Below are 20,613 nucleotides of genomic sequence, written 5' to 3' on the forward strand. Positions count from 1 at the left end.
ATACCTATACATAAATTAATTTGTTTTGTATTGATGCGTCCTGCGGATTGTGTGACTTTTCGCTTCGCGAATTCTGGCTGAGTGGAAATAATGATTACACGTATCAAGAGACACGGTAGTCGCTTAAATACACATTTAAAGACTTTTTAGCCAATAAAACAATCTGTAATATCTACATGGATGCTGTACAAATTATTTTATAGACTAAGAAGTATTTAAGATGATCTGTAAAGATGATATAATAATTGATTAAGAACCAGCCTTAGTGCGCACTCAGTGTGTGCACTAGTGCAAGCGCCCGAATTCGCTATAAGATAAACCGGCGTAATTCAATTTAAGGGGGGACGTCTGGGAGAGGCATATTTCTTATTGCGGACTCCTCGACATTTATATCGCGATCAAAGAGATATTGAAACATCAGAATAAAAAGAGCGCCGTCGTTGCTGTCTTCGTCGTCGACGTCGACGTTGGTATCGGCGTGGAAGCGCAGCAGAGAGCAGAGGGAAAGTACATTTTCATAATCGAGTCAAGTACTTTGCAGTGCGTCTATTCCAGAAATTTCGCGGAGGGTTCAAGCGCGCGCCCGGTGTCTCTTACCACTATATATCGCTATATGTATATGTATATGAAGGAAAATGTGTGTGTGTGTGTATATAAAGGAAGTATCTTGAGTCGAACGTAGTGAAAAAGATTATTGGATTTGCCAGAGATAATGGTTGCGCTCGTATTGGTACGTTTCTTTCAGGAGAGGCAGAATCTTTTCTTTTGTCTTTCAATTTTCTGCTCCTTTTTTATCTTCATCGACCTTATAGGATCACGAGGACACGAAAGTAATTTATGTCCTTATCGCTTCTTCGTTTGCGAGTAATAATCTCGCTCGTAATTAGCAATCGTGATTTCCGTGGGGATTGCATTGATCTAATTAAACTGTTACGAAATTGTGAGGAGAGATGACAGGAAGGGCTTATCGCAGACTCGTAATTTACTCCTCTAAATACCATTAAACCGATATTTTTATTTCCATCAATCTTGATTTTTCTTTAAACCATTACGTACTTTCAATCCTTAATTTTTATACTTGTGTTATGACAGTATCTTACAGTAAACAATAACGAACAACTTTAAGCTTGAAGAAAATTTATAGGTTGATCTTCGAAAAAACAGAATACTTGTTTTAATTATTTCAAGTACTAGCTATATAACATGTTACATGATATTTTATGATACTACACGTCTCATTTGTCGTCAACATAATTTATCATAATTTCATTGCGCTATCATTGGTCGGTAGAATGAGGATCACGTAGTTTCGCCGAAAGGAAGCGGAATAAAGCGAGAATATCCTCTCGTTGAATGAGGAGCGTCTATTGAACGGGCGAGCTTTGAAGATTCTCGAACGAATGATAGAAATAACGGCCGATTTGCCCAAATTCCCGCAAATCCTGCTTCCTCCAGAAGGAGAAAACGATCGGCGCGGAATAGGATCTCTTTCACACGAGACGGAAAATAGAGATTGTGGCGAAGACGAACTTGTTGCAACGTGCATCTTTTCTTCGTATTCGATCGTTACGCGGATTTTCCTCGCTTTCGTATAAACCGTCATCCGGCCGCGGCCGATACGCCTCGAACGATCGATCGAGGGATTTACGACGACGTAAGATAAACCGGCGGCGTGTCAGCTCTTTCTCTACACGTGGCACACCCATGACCCACGTCACCTGTTTTGTAGCACGAAGGGAATTAATTGCGCTAAGGATGTTCGCAGTTCGCGAAGCGCTGCGAGCGGTATTGCAAAACGGGACGCCAGTCTTGTACAAAGCTGGGACTCCTGCCCCAGCCAAGTTTAACTATTTTGGGATAACGAAAGGCTCATTATATATTACAAGACTTCCTTCGTCTTGTTGCGGAGAGAGTTTGATAAGCATTGACTTAAAGTTCCGCGCGCGCGAAGCGTCCCGACAAGGGTCCCCTAACTCGGGCAATAAAGTGGATTTCGCAGTTTCTATTGAATAATCATAAGTGTAATACTTTGCGCTTGCCGCGTAATCCAGCGTCTCACGCGCCTGAATATGCATGAATCTATTGCGAGTCGCGCAAGCAGGCTGCTATATACTTAAAATAATTTCGCGAAACACTTTACACAGCGCAAGAGCGCTATTTTCATCGTCTTTCTGATTATGCTTCTGAAACGACCGAGTTTCATCCCAAGATGTAGTTACGTCCATTAACTTCTCATTCTTTTTCAAATTTACGCCGTTGAAGAATTTTTTTTAATATATAACGTGGCAAAGAACTAATTCTTATATACGTAACATATAATGCAACGGAGAAATGATATCGTATAATGATCGCAACGATGAACAAGTCTATAATTTTTCTTACACATTTTTGTGTAGTTTTATATTAGGAACATCTTTGCGAAAAATTATCGTGGGACTCATGCTTCTTCCGCTTATATATATATATATATATATATATATAAATCTATATACATATATATATATATATATATATAACAGCTAACTCGAAATTATTAAACTCACGTGCAACATATCGTGCAGCATATTTAGGAGATCAAATCAAAATTCATCTCATGACCACTGTAAGACAAGAAAGGAAATGAAAAAGAAAAGATGATAGACGAGGCAGTTTCGAATCGACGTTTAGAGTAACTTTTTTGAGAGTTTTCTCAGGTCTTCTAGATTTTTTATTTATTTTTTTTTTTTTACATGAAAACGAAAGATATTCTAATTCATAATATTTAGATAATCTTTATTCGACAAAGATTTTTACTTTAATTTTGATTAATATTTTTCAACTTTAATTAAATATGTAAACGTTAGTTAAATATTTTAACTTTAATTAAAACTTTAACTAAAACCCGACCCTTTATATAATCAAAATTGTTATTCTTAAGCTATATTATATTACTTTTTATAAGTTTATACTTTTTTTGCATATTAAATTGTTTCTATATAATTCACTTATAAATGTTTTATCTGCAAAGTGATACGCAGTTTTGAAGTTAGAAATTTAACTTGAACAATTTGAAGTTATAGAAATAACTTATTGTTAGTACGAAAGAATCATTATATTCTTACACTCTTTTCCTCGTACGTTGCTCTCGCGGTAACGTTACTTTTTATATGACGCATTTTACTAAGCTCCGTCCCGAGTCTGCCATACATTTGCATACCACGTAAGAGTATGCGTAGGTACGTGACTAATTGCGAACAGCATTAAAAGGGCAAAATTTACGTGTCACGAGACGGCGAGCGCGATTACGGAAGCGTAATAGTGAAGATGACGACGACCGACGACGACAACGACGCGACGTCGGCGTCGCGGGAGAACCTTGCGTTGCATGCGTAAAGCTGGGGCTGGGGATCACGCTATCTCTCCCTCCCCTGCGACTTCTCGTTCGTACCTGCTCGTAATCCCCCCTGCCTTCCCTTATTTGCCCTCGGGGCTTCGGGCGCAAACAGCGCAAGGATTACATGCTGTTTGCCGTGAATTGAAGCCACCGTAAATTCCGCGGTTTGCCGACTTCGCAAAGCGAACGCACTCGTGATGCAGCGCGCGACGCCGAGCTGCACATCGACCTGTCAAAATATCGTACGATCCGGGGTTGCAAGAACTATAGAAAACAGGAAAGTATGGAAATATGTTAGAGTTAGAGGATTAATTCCATTAATAGAATTAATGGAATTCCGCCTTCTACGGAAAGCGTGCATGCTTTTTTTCTATGGAATACCATTTTTCTTTTAGAAAAATATCAGTTTCCGAAAATTGTACGTCATTTTTTGTATACCGTATATTTGACCGCTAAAGAGAGTCGGCGGCGGCATTATCTTCTGTATCACCTTCTATCACAATTAGCGACATTTTATTAATGGAATGCCGGGCGCTTTTCTCGCGACAGTCCGGCGCAGGCATTTGTTGTCACATATAGATCGCTGATGTTATGCAATATGTGCACCATTAGCCGACCATTTCTTTCTTTTATTCTCGAATAGAACGATTTCATTGTACGAATACGGGTCGCGTTTCCGGGTAATTCCGGATAATGATCAAAGCCCTCGCATTTGCTAATAACTGCATTAGTACGTTATACGTATGATAATTAAACGTGCACGATGCGTTGTGTGTGCGACAAGTTTATTGATATATTTTATCAGTGCTTATGTTCGAACAATGTGACAATAAATTTTTATGTATAAACTATTTGTTGCTTTTCTTTAAATATAATAATCACGAATAACTATGAGATATTCTATCTATAGAATTAAAAATTACTTAGTCACTGAACTTTTCTTATATATTCGGTAGAAGATATATAGTTTTAACAACAAAATATCTGTACAATTATATAATAATTAATTTATTCAGCAAATAAATAGAAATATAGATACCGTATTTTAATATTTCTTAGTATATCTGAATAGTTACATAGTCATTAAAAGTTTTTCAACAAGTTAACATGCTGTTTAATAGGTAGACTTGTAATTGAATTACTATTAAAAATGCGTGGTTTTACCCTGCATCATGTAAAGCGAAAAGACGAGGAGCGTCTGCTTTAAATGGAAAAAAATGGTCGAGTGCTGCGCTGACAAGAAAAAGGCACGTCGTTCATTTTCATTCTGCTCGAATACCAATGGCTCGTTCTCACATGGGGTTCTCATTAGGAAACTCGTGAGCAGATTCGATCTCCGTTAATGGAGGCGACCACCTGTCTTTTCCATTGCGAAAATTTGTTCTCGTCCCGTTCTTCTCTGAATTCATGCCGGTGCTGAGAGTGCATTCCCATCATGGCTCCATAAAAATACCATTTTATTTTCCAAATGTTTTAGTTTGCCGACCGAAAAGCATGTTTGTTTATTAATACATTCTTTCTTTTTACGTAAAGCGAAATCCGTTTCTTCTTCGTTTTCATCACCAATAAAACTACTTCATTTAGCACATAGGAAAATTATAAGAGAACACAGTTTAAGAGAACCGAATTAAAGAAGAGTCCTCGGTCCTCGCTTTCGCTTTAATTTTTATTCCGAAATATAGATTTGAATATCCAATGGTCGTAATGTGCATGCTCAATTACCCTCATTGTTCTCGCGATCGATACCGACACAATCGATATACAATGGGCGTTCTCGTTTGTTTGCCAACCTTTGTGGACACCCACAAAGCGGGACGCGACTACGTGCTTGAAATTACCAGTGTAATCGACAGCATAGATCATTGGTACGTCTCCGGTAGTAAACGAATGGTAACAGAATGCAATGGCATTCGAGCAGCGTAAATCCCGTCTGATCAACATTATCGCCACTTCCGCGGTAGAAAAGTTGTTGTGCTAGAAAAATGTACATCTCATCTTTTTATACAGTTGCTTTGCTTTTACCGTATATCGTTACGATTAAATACATCTTGGCTATATTTATTCAAATTCAAAGATATGAAAGTGATATAAATTTATATATAATTCGTGTATTATATGAATGTTACGCAAAGTATTGATATTCATAAAAGTCGTAAAAAAGTTTTGTGAGAGAGTAGTACTATTCCTATTTGTAAATTTCTTAAACGGAGCTCGAGATTAGAGTCGGAAGATTATTTTCGTTGTGCATTTGGCGTGCGGTGTGACAAGCTATTCGAGGCGCGCGGTCCCTTTGTAATTTCAAGACTGACGGCACGCGGCGCTATAATAAAGTATTCGTTCTCGGTTTGCGTCTCGCGGTTTCTGTTTCTCCCTGTGAGTCTCTTGCTCGGCCTAAGTAAATACTTGACGAAGCTGCAAACCTCAATATTGCGTCGTCTTCTCGCTGCAGACGACTGTGCATACATCTGTCGAGCGAACCGAGCGAACGAGCGAATTACGAATGCCAGTTGGACCGAATCGTGCTCGGAATCGTGCAAAATCATATCGCGTTCTTATTCCTTGCGATAGAATTAAGTATTTTGTCGACTTTACTAACTCTAAACCACGTGTAACGTATAAGATACACACACACACACATCTTGGTTTTGTCGCTGCCTAAATTTCCAATTTTTATTTGCGAACCATAAATGCATCCGTATCTATAGTTTTTAGATTTATGCGTGACTTACATCTAGAGAGATTTATTTTATCAATATTTTATCATGATTGCCTTTACATAACTATTTTACAAAGGAAACGAGATATATCTTATCGTTCTTTACACGAATTGCCGAGCGATCTAGAAACTTATTGGATATCGCTCCATCTTCCGTTAGTTTATCAAATATATATCGCTTCCGTTTGGCATTGCAGGATAAATCTATCAGGTTCGCTTTGGCGCAAATAGATATATCAATAGTCCTCTCTCTTTCTCTCTCTCTCTCACTCTCGCTCTCGCTCTTTTCTGCTTGACCGAGAAATTCATGAGTTTAATCGATGTCCAATTTCGCTGGATTTTCGCAATTTTATATCTGGACGAGTTTTTATTCTTTTCATTTAATGAAAAAAAGAAATATTATCATTATTGCATACGGTTAATGGTCTGATGTAAAACATTACCATACTTTCTTTATGGATTTCAGATTTCCGACATTGAATACACGATAATTAAGTGGAGAAAATTTGTGTAAAACGCAACGTCTAACTGTAACGAGTATAACACAACGTAAACATTGTGAATAATTGCGTGTCTGTCTGAGAGCGGTCTAATTATCGACTCGCTTCGAATACACAGGTTCAACGCGTTTATTTAGCACGCTGTAAAGTGATCGTCTGTGCAGTGATCGTCTCTGCCGCGGTAAACGAGGTTTCGTTAGGCAAGAGAGAACTATCGTCGAAATGTTACCGCAGCTCTTTGTGCTCATGGCGATTTTGCGGAATTAGTTACGAATTACCAGGCGAATTACAATGACGGTTTCCGCCTGTCTCTGGCAATCTCTGGTTACGGCACGAGCAGACGAAATAGGCAGCTTGATTTCTCGCTTGCGTGCTTTCTAATTATTCGCACGACCGGGAGTGCACTGTCCAGGTAAAAAATCAACCCTGCATTAATAATGCGTGTCTCTTTTCTCGATTTATCATATCAAAATGACTGAAAAACGTGATGTTTCACTTTCTTGATACTAAAGGCATCATAAATATCTCAATATACTTATTAAATGCATTTTTGGAGGTATATTTTGAAAGATTGCATCATCTTTAAATATTATACATAAATGATTACTCATATTGTAGAAAAATATGCAATACTAAACAATAATTGATCAACTATAGCTGGCATGCGTTATGCCTCAAATATAATAAAAAATAATTAGGTCGTGCTGCATATAAATTATTTTTAAAGTTTCTAATGAATTTCTAATAAATTTGTAGAAAAGATAATTTTCAATTTTTGTCTCGTAGATCGAATTTAAAACTTGTACGCTTAATGTATTTTATAGACGCTAAAATTTATCCATATTTAAAGCAATTACCAAAAAACCTATAATTTATTCAATAGCTTTCGTAGTATATTTTTTCATTTTTTAAGTAAGAAGTTATAAAATGTACACATTAATATTCTAAACAAGATGAGATGATTGGATAAATATTTAATGAATATTAAGACATTTATGATATTTTTCTTTTTTTTTGTTTAGTTAAAAAACGGGATTTTTCTTTAATGGATAATCAATTTTTCATGAAAAATAAATAAATAAATCCATGGCACTATAGCTCGGGAGAGCCTTGGCCTGCATTACTATAGTAATGTGTTCATGGTAGGTTTGTTTGTTTCATTAGGTGGGTGTTGTCAGCTCTACGCTAAGTAGAAGTCACCATGCTTATCGAGCGGGTTGGTGACTTTTTCCTGAGGTATTTAACCCTTTGGACCAACGGTTTAACGTCTCTTCCGACAGACGGAGCCCAGTTTTCTTCGCATCTTGCACGGAGGGGCGCGGTTTTTCGGAAAAAACTTTTTCCATGATACATGGCTCTAGTGGACTCGAACCTGGTTCCTCAGATTACGAGTCTGGCGCTCTATTACTAGACCACACCGCCGCCCCCAATTTTTCATTAATTCGCATAATAACGTTTTCGAGTACTACAATGTTTATCAGTTCAGAGTACCTCGGACGTATCTTCGTAATAGGAATAATATTGAGAACAATTTTAACGTAAGACGTTAAAATTTGTCGGAATGAATTTATAGCCGTGTCATCGGCACTTTTCCAGTTGCTTTTAATTCGCCGTAATTAGTAAAGTAGGAGGAACGTACCTCGATGAATCACAAAAATACTTGACTCAAAAAGGTTTCTAGACACTAACATCTTTTCCGTCTCTAGATAAGATGGTAACATCGATATGCAGCAACTTTCTTTACGCTTTCTACGTAGTTTCGCATATTTGCTTATTCTTTGGAAAGAGAATAGACGTTCCCCCGAACATATATCAGATATTCAAGAGTGATGCAATTTATTTACTTGGATTTTTGCTGCTTTTGTATTATTTATGTATAATCTTATTCATAATGCCACGCGTGGAGAAGCGACGAGACGAACTTGTGTACATCATTAAAATCGATTATTGCGCAAAGTTCCACTGCTAATAAAATAAACTGGCGACAAAAAAATATTCAATAAGCTGCACGGGATATAGGTATGGCAACTAAATTACGCAAAATTCTTTTATTAATTATTATCACAGTGATAATTCTGTCCAACTTTTCGGACACGCTATCTTGCAGCACAAAAAAGTTCCACGGATCATGCGAAACGTATAGCGACTCGGTTACACGTACCAAGTCTTTTCTCATGAATTAATTGTTAAGCGAAATTCTGCCGCTAATCACTCTTGTTCTGACTGCGCTCTCTCTCTCTCTCTCTCTCTCTCTCTCTCTCTCTCTCTCTTTCTCTTTCTCTTTCTCTACCTCGCATTTTTCTCGATTTTTCAAACTTAACAACTCCGCCTACGAAAAAAATATTATTCGGAGCACACGGTAATCCGTTTACATCAGAGTTTCTCTCATATTTAGATGTAATCGTGATAATGATGTTTCCCACGTATGATTGCCAAACGTCATTCGAGCATACCTCGACAGATAAAGCGTGAAACTGGGTCTACGGAATCCGACATAGTCGTGTAAACTTATACTTTTGGCACGCGAACCCGGGATGAAACGGAGCGTGACCGAGAAGATGCCTTCGCCAACGGAGCCGATATTCCTCGTTCTTTGTCTCGCACGATAAAGATGATAATGCCGCCGAGGCTCCGACGTGTCTCGACTCTAATCTACATGTTATTGGCTAGCTAAGTTGTCAGGCGACAGTGAGATGAGTTTAATAACATAGCTTGTACAAGATGATAAATCTATTCCTTTTGTGATCATGAGTATATGTTTTCGTTCGTATTTCGAGGAAATTAATTATAGAAATATTTACCTTCACATATCGCATAAAAAAATTTTATAGACAGAAAGAAAGTTAATATTTCAACAAAAATATATATGACATGTGCTCCTCTCCTTATTTATCGATACAATTCGCACAACAACTCAATATCTTCTTTCTCTTTTGCATAATTTTTTCACCGTTACAACGAGATTCTTAAATATAGTCGTTTCGATAAGAATGTATAAAAATTTGTCAACTAACCAATAAATAAATTTATTGCTGCACGAGAGGTGCGCGATACTTCGCTATCAATTAGCAACTATTAACTACGCTCTCATGCTTACGACGTAATATCCCGCGTTTGCTGACATTACGTTGTGGTATTACATTAAATTAAATTATACATTATGCATCAGCTCTAAAAGCGAAATTGCGGGGAAACGCGCGTAGCCCGCGGCGAACTCAAACACAACAATCATTGTTATTGCAGATCCGCCTTACCTAATGACATGAAAAGCCCTTTGAGACGGGAGATAATATGTTAATCCGGATAGTAGGTTGTAAGTCGACGTCCGCATCCATCCGCGTTATTCCCCTGTGGCACTTTCTCAAATATACCTATACAGGGCGATTCAACTTTTGCGAATGCAAATTGCGTGTTAACGTTCTATAATATTGAAAAAAAAATGCCTTTTTGTCACAATATCATGTGACTTACACTTTACGACAGCAGTCATCAATCCCAAAGCGCTGCGTTAAACTTGCTTGTATGTTTTTAAGCAAAATCGTATACTCTTAACTCTTATACTAGAAAATTATTTATCTCTAATACTACTAAACTGCCGATCAAATACGATTAATCATATATTTTTATATTTTCTATTTACTCTTACGTCTTCTCGACAAGATCATATATCACGATTTACCTTACATTCTATAACGATTAATGAAACGGCAATGTAGATTAAATCTATATCGTGTCCAACGTAGAAAAATTGAATTATCTCTTCTTATCAAAAAGAAATAGATTTTACATTCATCTATGCAATTTGAAGCGCTAATTAGAAAAGCAGTATGAAGCTTCTCTCGATTCTGAGCGTCTGTCGAAAATGATATCGCTCTGTATAGCACGCGGGCGGGATAATCGGACGGACGCGATATGAGAGGGCCCATGCCTTTCAATGGCGGGAACTAATAACACAACTCGCAGAGTTTCGGCGACATACGCGTCTCTTACCGCACCGTGGGAATTCCCTATTGCAGACCCGTTGTTAATAATTCATGTAGCCGACGCGATGCAACCGTGTCTAAACCGTGGATCCTCGCGTATAAATGATACCTTTCGGCGACGATCACGTAGCCGTGCAATGAGACAAAATCTATCGGGAACCGACGTGAATGCGACCTAAAGGTCCGCAGCCCGCAGTTACAATACTTGGGACCGGGAAACCACACCTTTTGCGTTTCATTGCTCGCCAAAATATCTACTTATCCTGACGAAGTTAATTTTGCATTCTCGCAGTTCCTGCGCAGCAAGTAATTTTAGGTTTTGTACACTTCCGAATTGAAGGATTCTGCATCTTCCCGCGAGAATGTTCAATACTGACCTATGTCGATATATTGTCTCCTGTGTCCCAGCCATCGCGAGCAATCATGGCCATAATTACATTTTCGAAAGTAATACGTAGACCGCTCATTAGCGCATCGCGATCTCGCGATATTAACACTCGGAATATTAAATGTCCAACAGTTGGACTGTTCTTTTGTTAACGTATACGCGCGACCATCCGTCAAACGTTCCGGCATTGGCAGGCCGGAATTTCGGTCGCGTCGATCAAATTATTTCGGACGCAGCTTCTCGTCATTTGAATAACAATAAACGACCACCGTGCCGCATACCCTTGTGAGAGCACGAAATTGAAAGAGAAACAGCCGGATGCCCGGACGGGAATATCGATGTCGCATGCGGTGACGCGTCGGAAGCCGAACGTGCTAATTGAATCGTTTTGTGTCGTTCATGCCGACACCGGGCGAATTTAACGGCCGATTACGCACTATGCCACTGAACAGGAACGTAATATCGCGCCTACACACCCACGTGAATCGGATGAAATCGGCGACACCGTCCGTTCCCGCCGCGCACTCGTAAATTCGATCCCTCGCCTCGCCGCGTCTCGCCTAGTCGCGTCAAAGAAGCGACAGAGCCACGCGTTTGCAATTTTAATCACCCGCGTGGATAAATTTAATCTATGGCATTCTTCTCATGTGTGGGATCATTCTAATTAATCGTCGTATCAACGCGAGCTCAATCGCGTTTGCTTTATCGCAGAGAAAATTAATTTACTGCGGCTAAAATACAATACTTGAAAATAAATCACGCAACTTGAGTTGGAGCAGTTTTTATCATTTTCACTGCGATGCGATGATTGTTATTTATTTTTCATACGTTTTTATTTATTTTTCATTATATACGTTCAAAAAATATCGATATTGATAATATTTTTCGTGACGTAACGTTATCCAAAGTTATACAATTTTTAATGTACATTTTAGTTTGCGATAAAAATTATTTCAGGTCATAAACTCAATTGATTCGGTTCATCTGCACCGGATAAAAAATTTCTCCAGAAATAAAATTTTTAACACATCGTTTTTCCTACTTAAATTATTGTACGTCGATATTTTAAATATGTAAAAATTGCGTTACCCCAATTACCAGCCGTCAATCAATGGTCACCGCATCATAAATATTTAAATGTATCGATAATTTTTTTCAGCATAAATTATTGTCGTATCGGGGCATGTCGAGCACGGTATTATTATCAATGCAAAATGTCACCCGTATAATAATACTAATAATGCACGCAAGATTTCATGAAAAATCGGTATAAACTATAATAAACGATTGTGCACGCAAATTATGCGTGTGTCATGCGTGAAGCTTTGATGCTATACGCATGAATCGCATTAATGTACAAATGTTTAATCCACGATGGGCTGTCGATAAAGGAATATCATCAGGATGTAAAATCAAGTAAGCGAATCGAATATCGCTAAAATATAAGTCACCCATATCACTCGTAATTTCAGCCGTTCGATGCCAATAATATTAAACATAAATAATTCATCCGTTTCTTTGTCACTATACGCCAGTTGAGATTTTATATACAATACGCGTAAAAAAATTCAAAGTATAAAGCTATACTTTTTGGTAATTACTTATAGTAGAAATAGATTTTGCAATTATCCGCGACATATATCGAGTGTCTCGAATCAACCGAAGCACATAATTTTGACGAGCGTTGATCAAAGTATCTTTGTTTCATATACAAAGATTCTTCCTCTATCGCGCTTTTCACCCGATTTAATTCGCAGTTGGCGATACGGGCCGTATATTCCAAATCATATATATTGAAAGTTGCAACGGGACGCGTAAAATACCGCACTGCTTAAATAAATCGTTTCTCCTCTCTCCAGTCTCTACCGCAATCTATCAGTGTGCGTCAGCCGTCGCACCTTCGCGCGCTGGATAATTTATTGCAGGGTGTATCGGGCCGCCAACAATATAACCAATCTGATGGTCGGCAGAATGCAGTGGCCGCAAAGCGCCAATAAATATGGATGGAGTAGTAATAAATTATAGCTGGAAAAGACGATTAGAACGCGGCTATAAATTACCACGAATATATATCGCGAGCGTACGACTGCGCGACTGCGCCGCGCCACTGCGCCTTATGATGGCTACCCCATATGTCCGATAATATGCGGATATTTTTTGGCCTTTAATCCGTTTAACCGCGAATATTCATAGCTTCATCCGTCCGCCGCGCCGGCCGCGGCCGCGACCGCGCCGTTCGTTTTTAGCTCGTCCATTTAGATTACGATGCCCTTCGTGCCATCGCGTGCGATATCGTTAAATTCTACACCTTTGATGAAAAACACTACACTAGGCGGATAATCCTAAAATTATAACGAAACACGGAGCATGGCAAAGTTTCGCAATTCTCTCTTTTCTTGCAGAGAGAAGCGTTTAAGTAATAGAAAGTATTCGAACGTATTCGTTGATATATATATTTTAATCGTGTATTGTTAAAATGTTAAGGTAAATTTGGAAGGTAAATTGGAAAATGTATTATTAACGTTATTAGCCAGAATTTGTGATACGCAATTTGATCATTATTCCTAAAATATCCGTTTTATAGGAATGTTGGTCACATTATTCTTTCTTAATCGTTAACGACAAATATCATACAATTGAATAAAACTCAAAGGGAATGTAGTATCGTACACCGAGTTTAACACGAAATATTTATAATACTTTTATCTCGATTTCCACGCGAGTATAAATTATTGCGCAAATCACAGTGATCTAGCTGAAATGTGAATTAGTCGACGCGTATTGAGTGGCGTAATTGCCACTCAATTCAATCCCTATCAGCCTAGCTTTCTAAGAGGCTCTAATCCATCGGTATACGTAATTAGGGAAGAACCAAACGGCAAAAAACCAGGGGTGATCGACGATAATGCACTCGCTTTCTTACCGCGAGATATGAAAAAACGAGATGGATTACCGCTCAATCTCTTATCGCTTTAATGCATTGTTAATTGCAGTTCAAAATATCATTGCAGTTATTCTGTAGATCGAGTATCACGTGGAAAACCCGTTAGAAAAACTGTTTTTTACAGTAGAAACCAATTTTTCGACCGTCCCGCAAGTTGATCAATTCATCTAGGCGCAAAGCGCTTGCCGTTTATTATATTTTTAAGGTAATCGGCGCCTGTCAAAGCGGCGAATCTGTCCAATTTTTTTTTTCAGCGGAATATTTTCAAAGGCTACGCAAAAAAAAATGAGAGGAAAAAGAGCACGTGTGTCACTTGGAACGAGTAAAACCGCGGGGTTCGTTACCAAAAATGCGAATTAATGTAACGCCTCGCTCGGTTCGTTTTCTCCTTCCCTTTTTTATACGCTTTTACGGTATGTTTGGCGTCGCCGTGTTCGGATTCCTGCATGAACGCTATTTTCGCTTTTGAGAGTCCCCGAAAAATTTCACAACGCTGCGTACGTACGAAGGGCTCCAGCTCGCAGAAATATTTCTCCCGGCGCGGGCGGAGTAATTTAGTTGTTACACATTTTTTGCAGCAGATTCGCGTGTCGGTGATAAAATATAAATTCAACCGGGCAATCGGGTATCTATGAAGAATTCCAGTCGGATCGTCCTACTTCTATATACTTCAATTATATCTCGTTATTATTGGCAAATCGTAAGAGAAATTTTGATGTTATTATAATTGAATACCTCTACACTGCTCTTACTACTTTGGATTTTTATAAATATTCGAATCTGGAGTGTTCTTAATCTGACAAAATATTCCAGTCAGAATGTTGTAATATTCATCAGAAATTTTGAAATCAGATTTAAACTTCAATATTTTGAATAATAAGAATGTATAATAGTAATATTTTATCTATTTAATAATAGATTTATATTAGCGCAAAATATATCAGGCTAGGAAAGCTTGAAATTTTAGTTAAAGTTAAGAAAAGATTGATTTATTAATCGTAAAGTTGATTAATACTCATTTATAGCGTTATCTATTTACACATATACAAGCAAAATTGATCGGGTGAAATATAAGATGAATGAGATGCGATTACCTTTATGATATACAGGCATAATTTTCGAATTCAAGTACGGATGAAACTTCCGCCAAAACTTGGTATCCCGCGAGAAAGAGTCGTCACGATAAATCTCGCAAGATATACGGAATAACTTCTTATTGCCGGAACTCTGCGAACGTAAATCTCGTTCTCCCTGTCGTCGCTAATTCTGACTACGGCGCGTCACATCTCGAATCGCGAACCAATTTCCGAAAACCGACAAAACTCGGAGAACTTTTCCTTCCCGTTGGTGCTTTTGTTGAACTTTGACCATCGAAGTATTTACCATTTTTCTCATCGATAGCGTCGCCGTTATAAGTCGTTATTCCGATAAATCGGATGATGTGATGAAAAGGGGATGATCGATGCTATGTGCAAGAAAATTAGGCAATTTGATTATATCACTCGCGATAAATCTCTCTCTTTATGACGTATACATGTATACTGTATAGAAAACGCTAATCGCCATAAAATCGATCGACGCTTTTAAGGCTTCTCTCTCTCAACCAGGTTAATTCCAAAAGTCGAAACACGACGAGAATGCACAATCGCGCACAAAAGTTCGTACATAATATATATCAGGGAAATTCTGCTCGCATGTACCTACTCTCTCGCCCGCTGCCGCTTGCCTCTGCAAAAAGCCGTAATGGAGTTTCGACGTTTGTCGGCATTGTTTCGCTATTTTGTAAGCCATCGAGAGCGCGGATCGTCTCTAACGGATTGCTTGATTTTACGGAACGCCGAAGGGCGAAAATGCAAGTTACAGCAGATGGGAACGTCTGTGTTCGTCTGTTTACAATCCTGGAAAACGCGCCATTCTCTCTCTCTCTCTCTCTCTCTCTCTCTCTCTCTCTCTCTCTCTCTCTCTCTCTCTCTCTTTCCTCTTTCTCTGTAATCGTCTCTAGAAGCTCTTTGAGACTCTTCAGAACTCCGCTAAAATCGCAAATGCTTCGCTCGATTCTCCAGCTCCACCCTCACGCTCGTTGTCGCAGCTAATCATTCGCGCAACTAATTAGTTCTTGCGCGTTCTCTAAGCGGATTTAATGTCGCGTGCGTTGTAATCGGATCTTCGATGTCATTCTTATGAATTTATTTCATATATACGAAAGATATTTAAAAAATCGTGATACCTCACGATAAATAGTGAAATATATATCCAGCCTCGAAAATTTAAAGGAAAAGTTCTTATTTTTATCATATTATATATTGATGGTTGTTGTATTGATATCTACTTGTTTTTTATATCACTTGAGTTTTATCTCACATACACATATATTTTGATAAGACTAGATTTTATTTTTATAAGATTATTATCTATATTATATTACTTTGTTTGGACTCCTAAATTTATTAGATGCTTTCAATGCTACGCGAGTCGTGGAATATCTCATTCGAATCGGATTTGACTTGCGTAAATTTTTGCGACGCAATCGATTTTCCTTATTTCTCTTTCTCTCGTTTCTCAAATTCAAGCGATGCACCCTTGCTTGTTAATCGATTTATATATATACATATATATATATATATATATAATAGGCTTATTTGGCCGTGACAAACCAGATTTTCGCGGGTATTTCGTATCACCCGCGGGGATTTAATTCGGTTTGTCGAAAATGTTGAAAGGCAAATCGAAGCTTTAAGGAGATTATTGGTCATCGATACACCACTTTTTTAGTCCGAGAAACGAAATACAGTGATTGAAAAAATTCTGTTTGCCAAACTAAAAGCCCAGTTTCGATTATATAAAAAAAATGAATCTATTTATAACAGATTCGATTATATATACTAATTTGTTTGTGTAAAAATAGGAAAAAGAAGATATTTACAATGAGAGAACATTTCACAACAAAGATTTAGATAACACGGTTTTTATATTTATCGAGCTCGAATGTATAATGCCGCCGTTTAATTAACTTTCTTTCGTAACATTTAATTCCAGTTCTCGTGGCGAAAGAAGAAAGAGAGATTAGTAAAGACGCGAAATTCCATTATACGAAAATAAGAAGAGGAAAAAATGGATGAAAATCAACAACGGGGACCGATATTCCGGTCGCTCAACAGTCAACACGAATCCTTCGTCAGATTTATTAACACGACACCTCATGCTATTACCTTATACTGGATGGATTATCAAGGACAGGCAATTAGTTACGGCGATCTGTCACCTGGGGACTACAGAGAAATAAACACGTTTCATACGCATCCGTGGATTTTCGTCAATAAAGAAACGGGTGTCAGGTATGTGTAATAATCATCATCTTGCCGATATTATATCGGTAATAATCCACATGCAATAAACTATTTCTAACGAGTTATGGATAATCGTAATTTGCAATAGTATCAATAATGTTCAGGCATAAAAAGATACGGAGTCTTGTCTTGAGAGCGAACCAACGTTTATGTTATAGGAATATAGGCTAACATTGCCCCGCAGTTTTATTCTTAAAATACTAAAAAAATGAATATAATATATTATCCATATTTCCAAATTAGTTAAATTATTTTATATTTACTTAATTGCACAAATTGTTTTGTCAATAAAATTAATTGTCGTGGGTTAATTGTTTCGTGTTTCTAATAGAGATTGTCATAAAGAGATTAGTAAAAGGCTTCTGTTTTCGCCGGTTTATCCACACATTCTGAAATATTTTCTTCGAAATATCTGCTTCGAATAGACAGATTAATAATGCTTAGGGCAAAACGAAACAGGTACTTGGTGGATCAGCGCGACGTTTTCTTTCCTGCGCCGTGGTTTCTCAAGTACCGTGGCGTTAGGCGGAGCGAACTGCCGCAAAGAATCGAGAGGACCAACGTGTACATCGTTCTACCGATGTTCACTCTGCAACAAGTGTCACTAAGAGTCATCAAAAACTGTCTTACGTACGACTCGCAGGCTTTCCTTCTCGACATTCCACGAAGTCTCCAGTTAGAACTCTTTACGATGCTACCGAGAAAACCTCGACCCTCGTAACATGTTCTTCATCTAACGTGCCATCGTTTTTACGCGATTAGGATAGTAGCGCGAAAGATAATTAATAACGAAGGAAAAACATGAGACGTTTATAACTTTTGCAAAGATGAAGAAAATGTTTAACGAGTTTTTATTCCTTTTTTGTATGGAAAAGACTTATTGAATGAATCTTTTCGTTTCTTTTTTCATAGTACGTGCACAGTCATGTACCGCATATTATTTAATATTATTACATGCAAAATGCAGTTCTTAAGGATATGCTTAGGGCAAATTAATATTTTTTGGTTGGAAAGCAAAAATTATATATTTTTTATGTAATCGAAATCGAACAATCTTTTACAAGAATATTTAAAACATGCAGACGAGGTGTTTGCGAAAATTAGAATTTGGCTATTACAGTAAGAATCTGTAACTTGAAATTTTATCGTAGGCAAAAATATGATTTTCTTTCAACTCAAGAAGTGTTTCAAAAAACCGAAATCTGAGAGAGAGAGAGAGAGAGACATGTTTGCGCAAAGTTGCCATTTTTATTCGCCATGCGTATTCATCTCTCACGAGCAAATATGCAATAGATTATTAATTAGTATGTCGTGAATATTTTATATTCACAAAGTCGTATTATTTATGAGAGTGTTCGGCCATACATGACAAGATATATATATCATTGTTTGATACGAATAAATATAACAACGAATCTCGCTGATGTCCTTTAACTCTCTATAACGATTTTGATTAGATACGCCACTCAGGAAGTTTCAGGAAAATCGTCGATAGTAATCTGAGCTCGTTTCCGCAATTTGTTAGCAGAGTTCCGAAGATATTAACCGACTCCTCTTCTGCGCCTCGTCCTTTTCGCTCCTTTCACGTTCCTCTCGTTTTCCACGTGAGCTCGATAGATATCCCGAAAACTTTTCTTCGTTAATTAACAGTTAGCCAAGTATCGAACACGTTCAGAAGTGAAATGTATATAGTGACGCATTCGTCGTCAAAAATGTAATTTTTGTCAAATATGTCAAAAAATATTGTAATAAATAAATATATATTTACAGTTGTATAAAACAAAATATATGTGTTATGCTACCACAAAAATTGTACAGAAAATATATATTTTTAAGTAATACCTGCTTCTCTCAAAATGATTTACACATTGAAACCTTTAGATACTTTCATTTTAAGGAGCCCATATGTTTCGCGAGAGAAAAAGAGAGAGAACTCACTTTTCGCGTCTGAAATAGTCGTTGAAGTAAAATTTCAGTGAAACTTGATAAAAATTCGACTGCTATTTCACGAAACGCGAGTGCATGAATCATGCACTTTTACTGCGCCTTTCATGCATATATTTTTATTATATGTAATAAGGGATCGCAGGTGAAGGAGAGGGATGTGGAGAGGTGGCGCGGAGAGGTCTGTCGGTAAGTCAATTTCCACCGTGGTTATTCGAGTAGTCAGCAATCGATTAAACACGCGCTAAATGGACTCTGGTCACTTCCTCTTAATCCATCCTGACCCTAATGGGTTTTAAACCGTCGCGGAATGTCATCGGACGACCCGTCTGTGGTCAGACTTATTGCCTATTCTGGATTAATATCCGAACATCACGTAAATTCCGTGCTTTGATCAACCGAGGGTATGTGAAGTTGACTCTTAATTAAAGTCTCGTCATCGATAATGGAGTTGACAGTTAAAAGAAATAAAGAACAAAATTGTAGCTGCTGCTCGAGTATAGTGTGAATTTTCTGAGAGTGTATCCTCGCATTCACTCGCGATGTTGTACGGGACGTAACAAAGAAAAGAGGAGAAAACGGGGAAAAAGATCGTGATCTACGCGATAATTCTGTGCAAGAATACGAGCAGAGAGAGAGAGAAAGAGGGGGGGGGGAAACAAAAGTTGCGAAATTAAGGTAGTCCGTGGGAGCAGCTAAAAATTCTTGCCTCGTATAACATGTACAATCAGATGAAGGTACTAATTGTAAATCTTGAACAAAGAACTAATTAAATATGAATAACATAGAAAGTTGAATATCAGTAGCGTGCTAATAATTGAGAGTCATGCAATATGCTACTCAGAAGTATCGTATTCAATTTATAGTAATCAATTTCCTAAAAACAATAAATCAACGCATAGACGCTATTAGGAAATAATTTATAATAGTGCGGTACGTGCAACTCTCTGTGTTTATCACGTTTAAGGGGTTAGGCCACTCTAGAGCAAGAAAAAATTGGCATATTTCGGGAATTTTTTTTAACGCAATAAAGGGATCAATCGAAATTCTGTAAAATGGGTTTTATCATACTACTAATGAATTACAAAAAAAATATTTTTTTATGTCAGCATTTCTCCGTCGATGCTTTTTTTTCCACGGCCGGAAATGTAACTCATGCAATTTTTGACCTGGAACAAAAAACCAAAATTTTTTTGATTATATATAATAACAGCTAGAGACCTACGTAGGATTTTTTCGACACATTGATTTTTGGCAAAATAGTACATTTATGAAAAAAAAGTTTAAAATTTCGAGAAAAAAATTGTCACATAATTGTTTATAAAAAGAATACTATGCAATATAAAAAAAATCCTACGGACGTCTCTACATGTTATTATATATAATCGAAAAAATTTTGGTTTTTTGTTCCTGGTAAA

At 37.6% G+C, this 20,613-nt stretch overlaps 1 protein-coding gene across 2 annotated transcripts in view; it reads left to right on the plus strand.

The window, feature by feature from the left end:
- The window catches only part of LOC112453963 (von Hippel-Lindau disease tumor suppressor), a 42,397-nt gene extending 23,366 nt beyond the window's left edge, over positions 1-19,031 (plus strand). The window contains exons 2-3 of one of the 2 annotated variants that reach the window (XM_025015036.1): positions 16,941-17,239; positions 17,696-19,031. In XM_025015036.1, the coding sequence (XP_024870804.1) occupies positions 17,016-17,239; positions 17,696-17,972 (501 nt within the window). In that variant the 5' untranslated portion in view covers positions 16,941-17,015 and the 3' untranslated portion in view covers positions 17,973-19,031. The remainder of the gene's footprint in view (positions 1-16,940; positions 17,240-17,695) is intronic. The other variant, XM_025015037.1, reaches the window with a different exon arrangement.
- The last annotated feature ends 1,582 nt before the right edge of the window (positions 19,032-20,613 follow it).

The sequence above is a fragment of the Temnothorax curvispinosus genome, unplaced genomic scaffold, assembly GCF_003070985.1.
Source record: "Temnothorax curvispinosus isolate PA1 unplaced genomic scaffold, ASM307098v1 QBEX01004771.1, whole genome shotgun sequence".
Lineage (NCBI taxonomy): Eukaryota > Metazoa > Arthropoda > Insecta > Hymenoptera > Formicidae > Temnothorax > Temnothorax curvispinosus.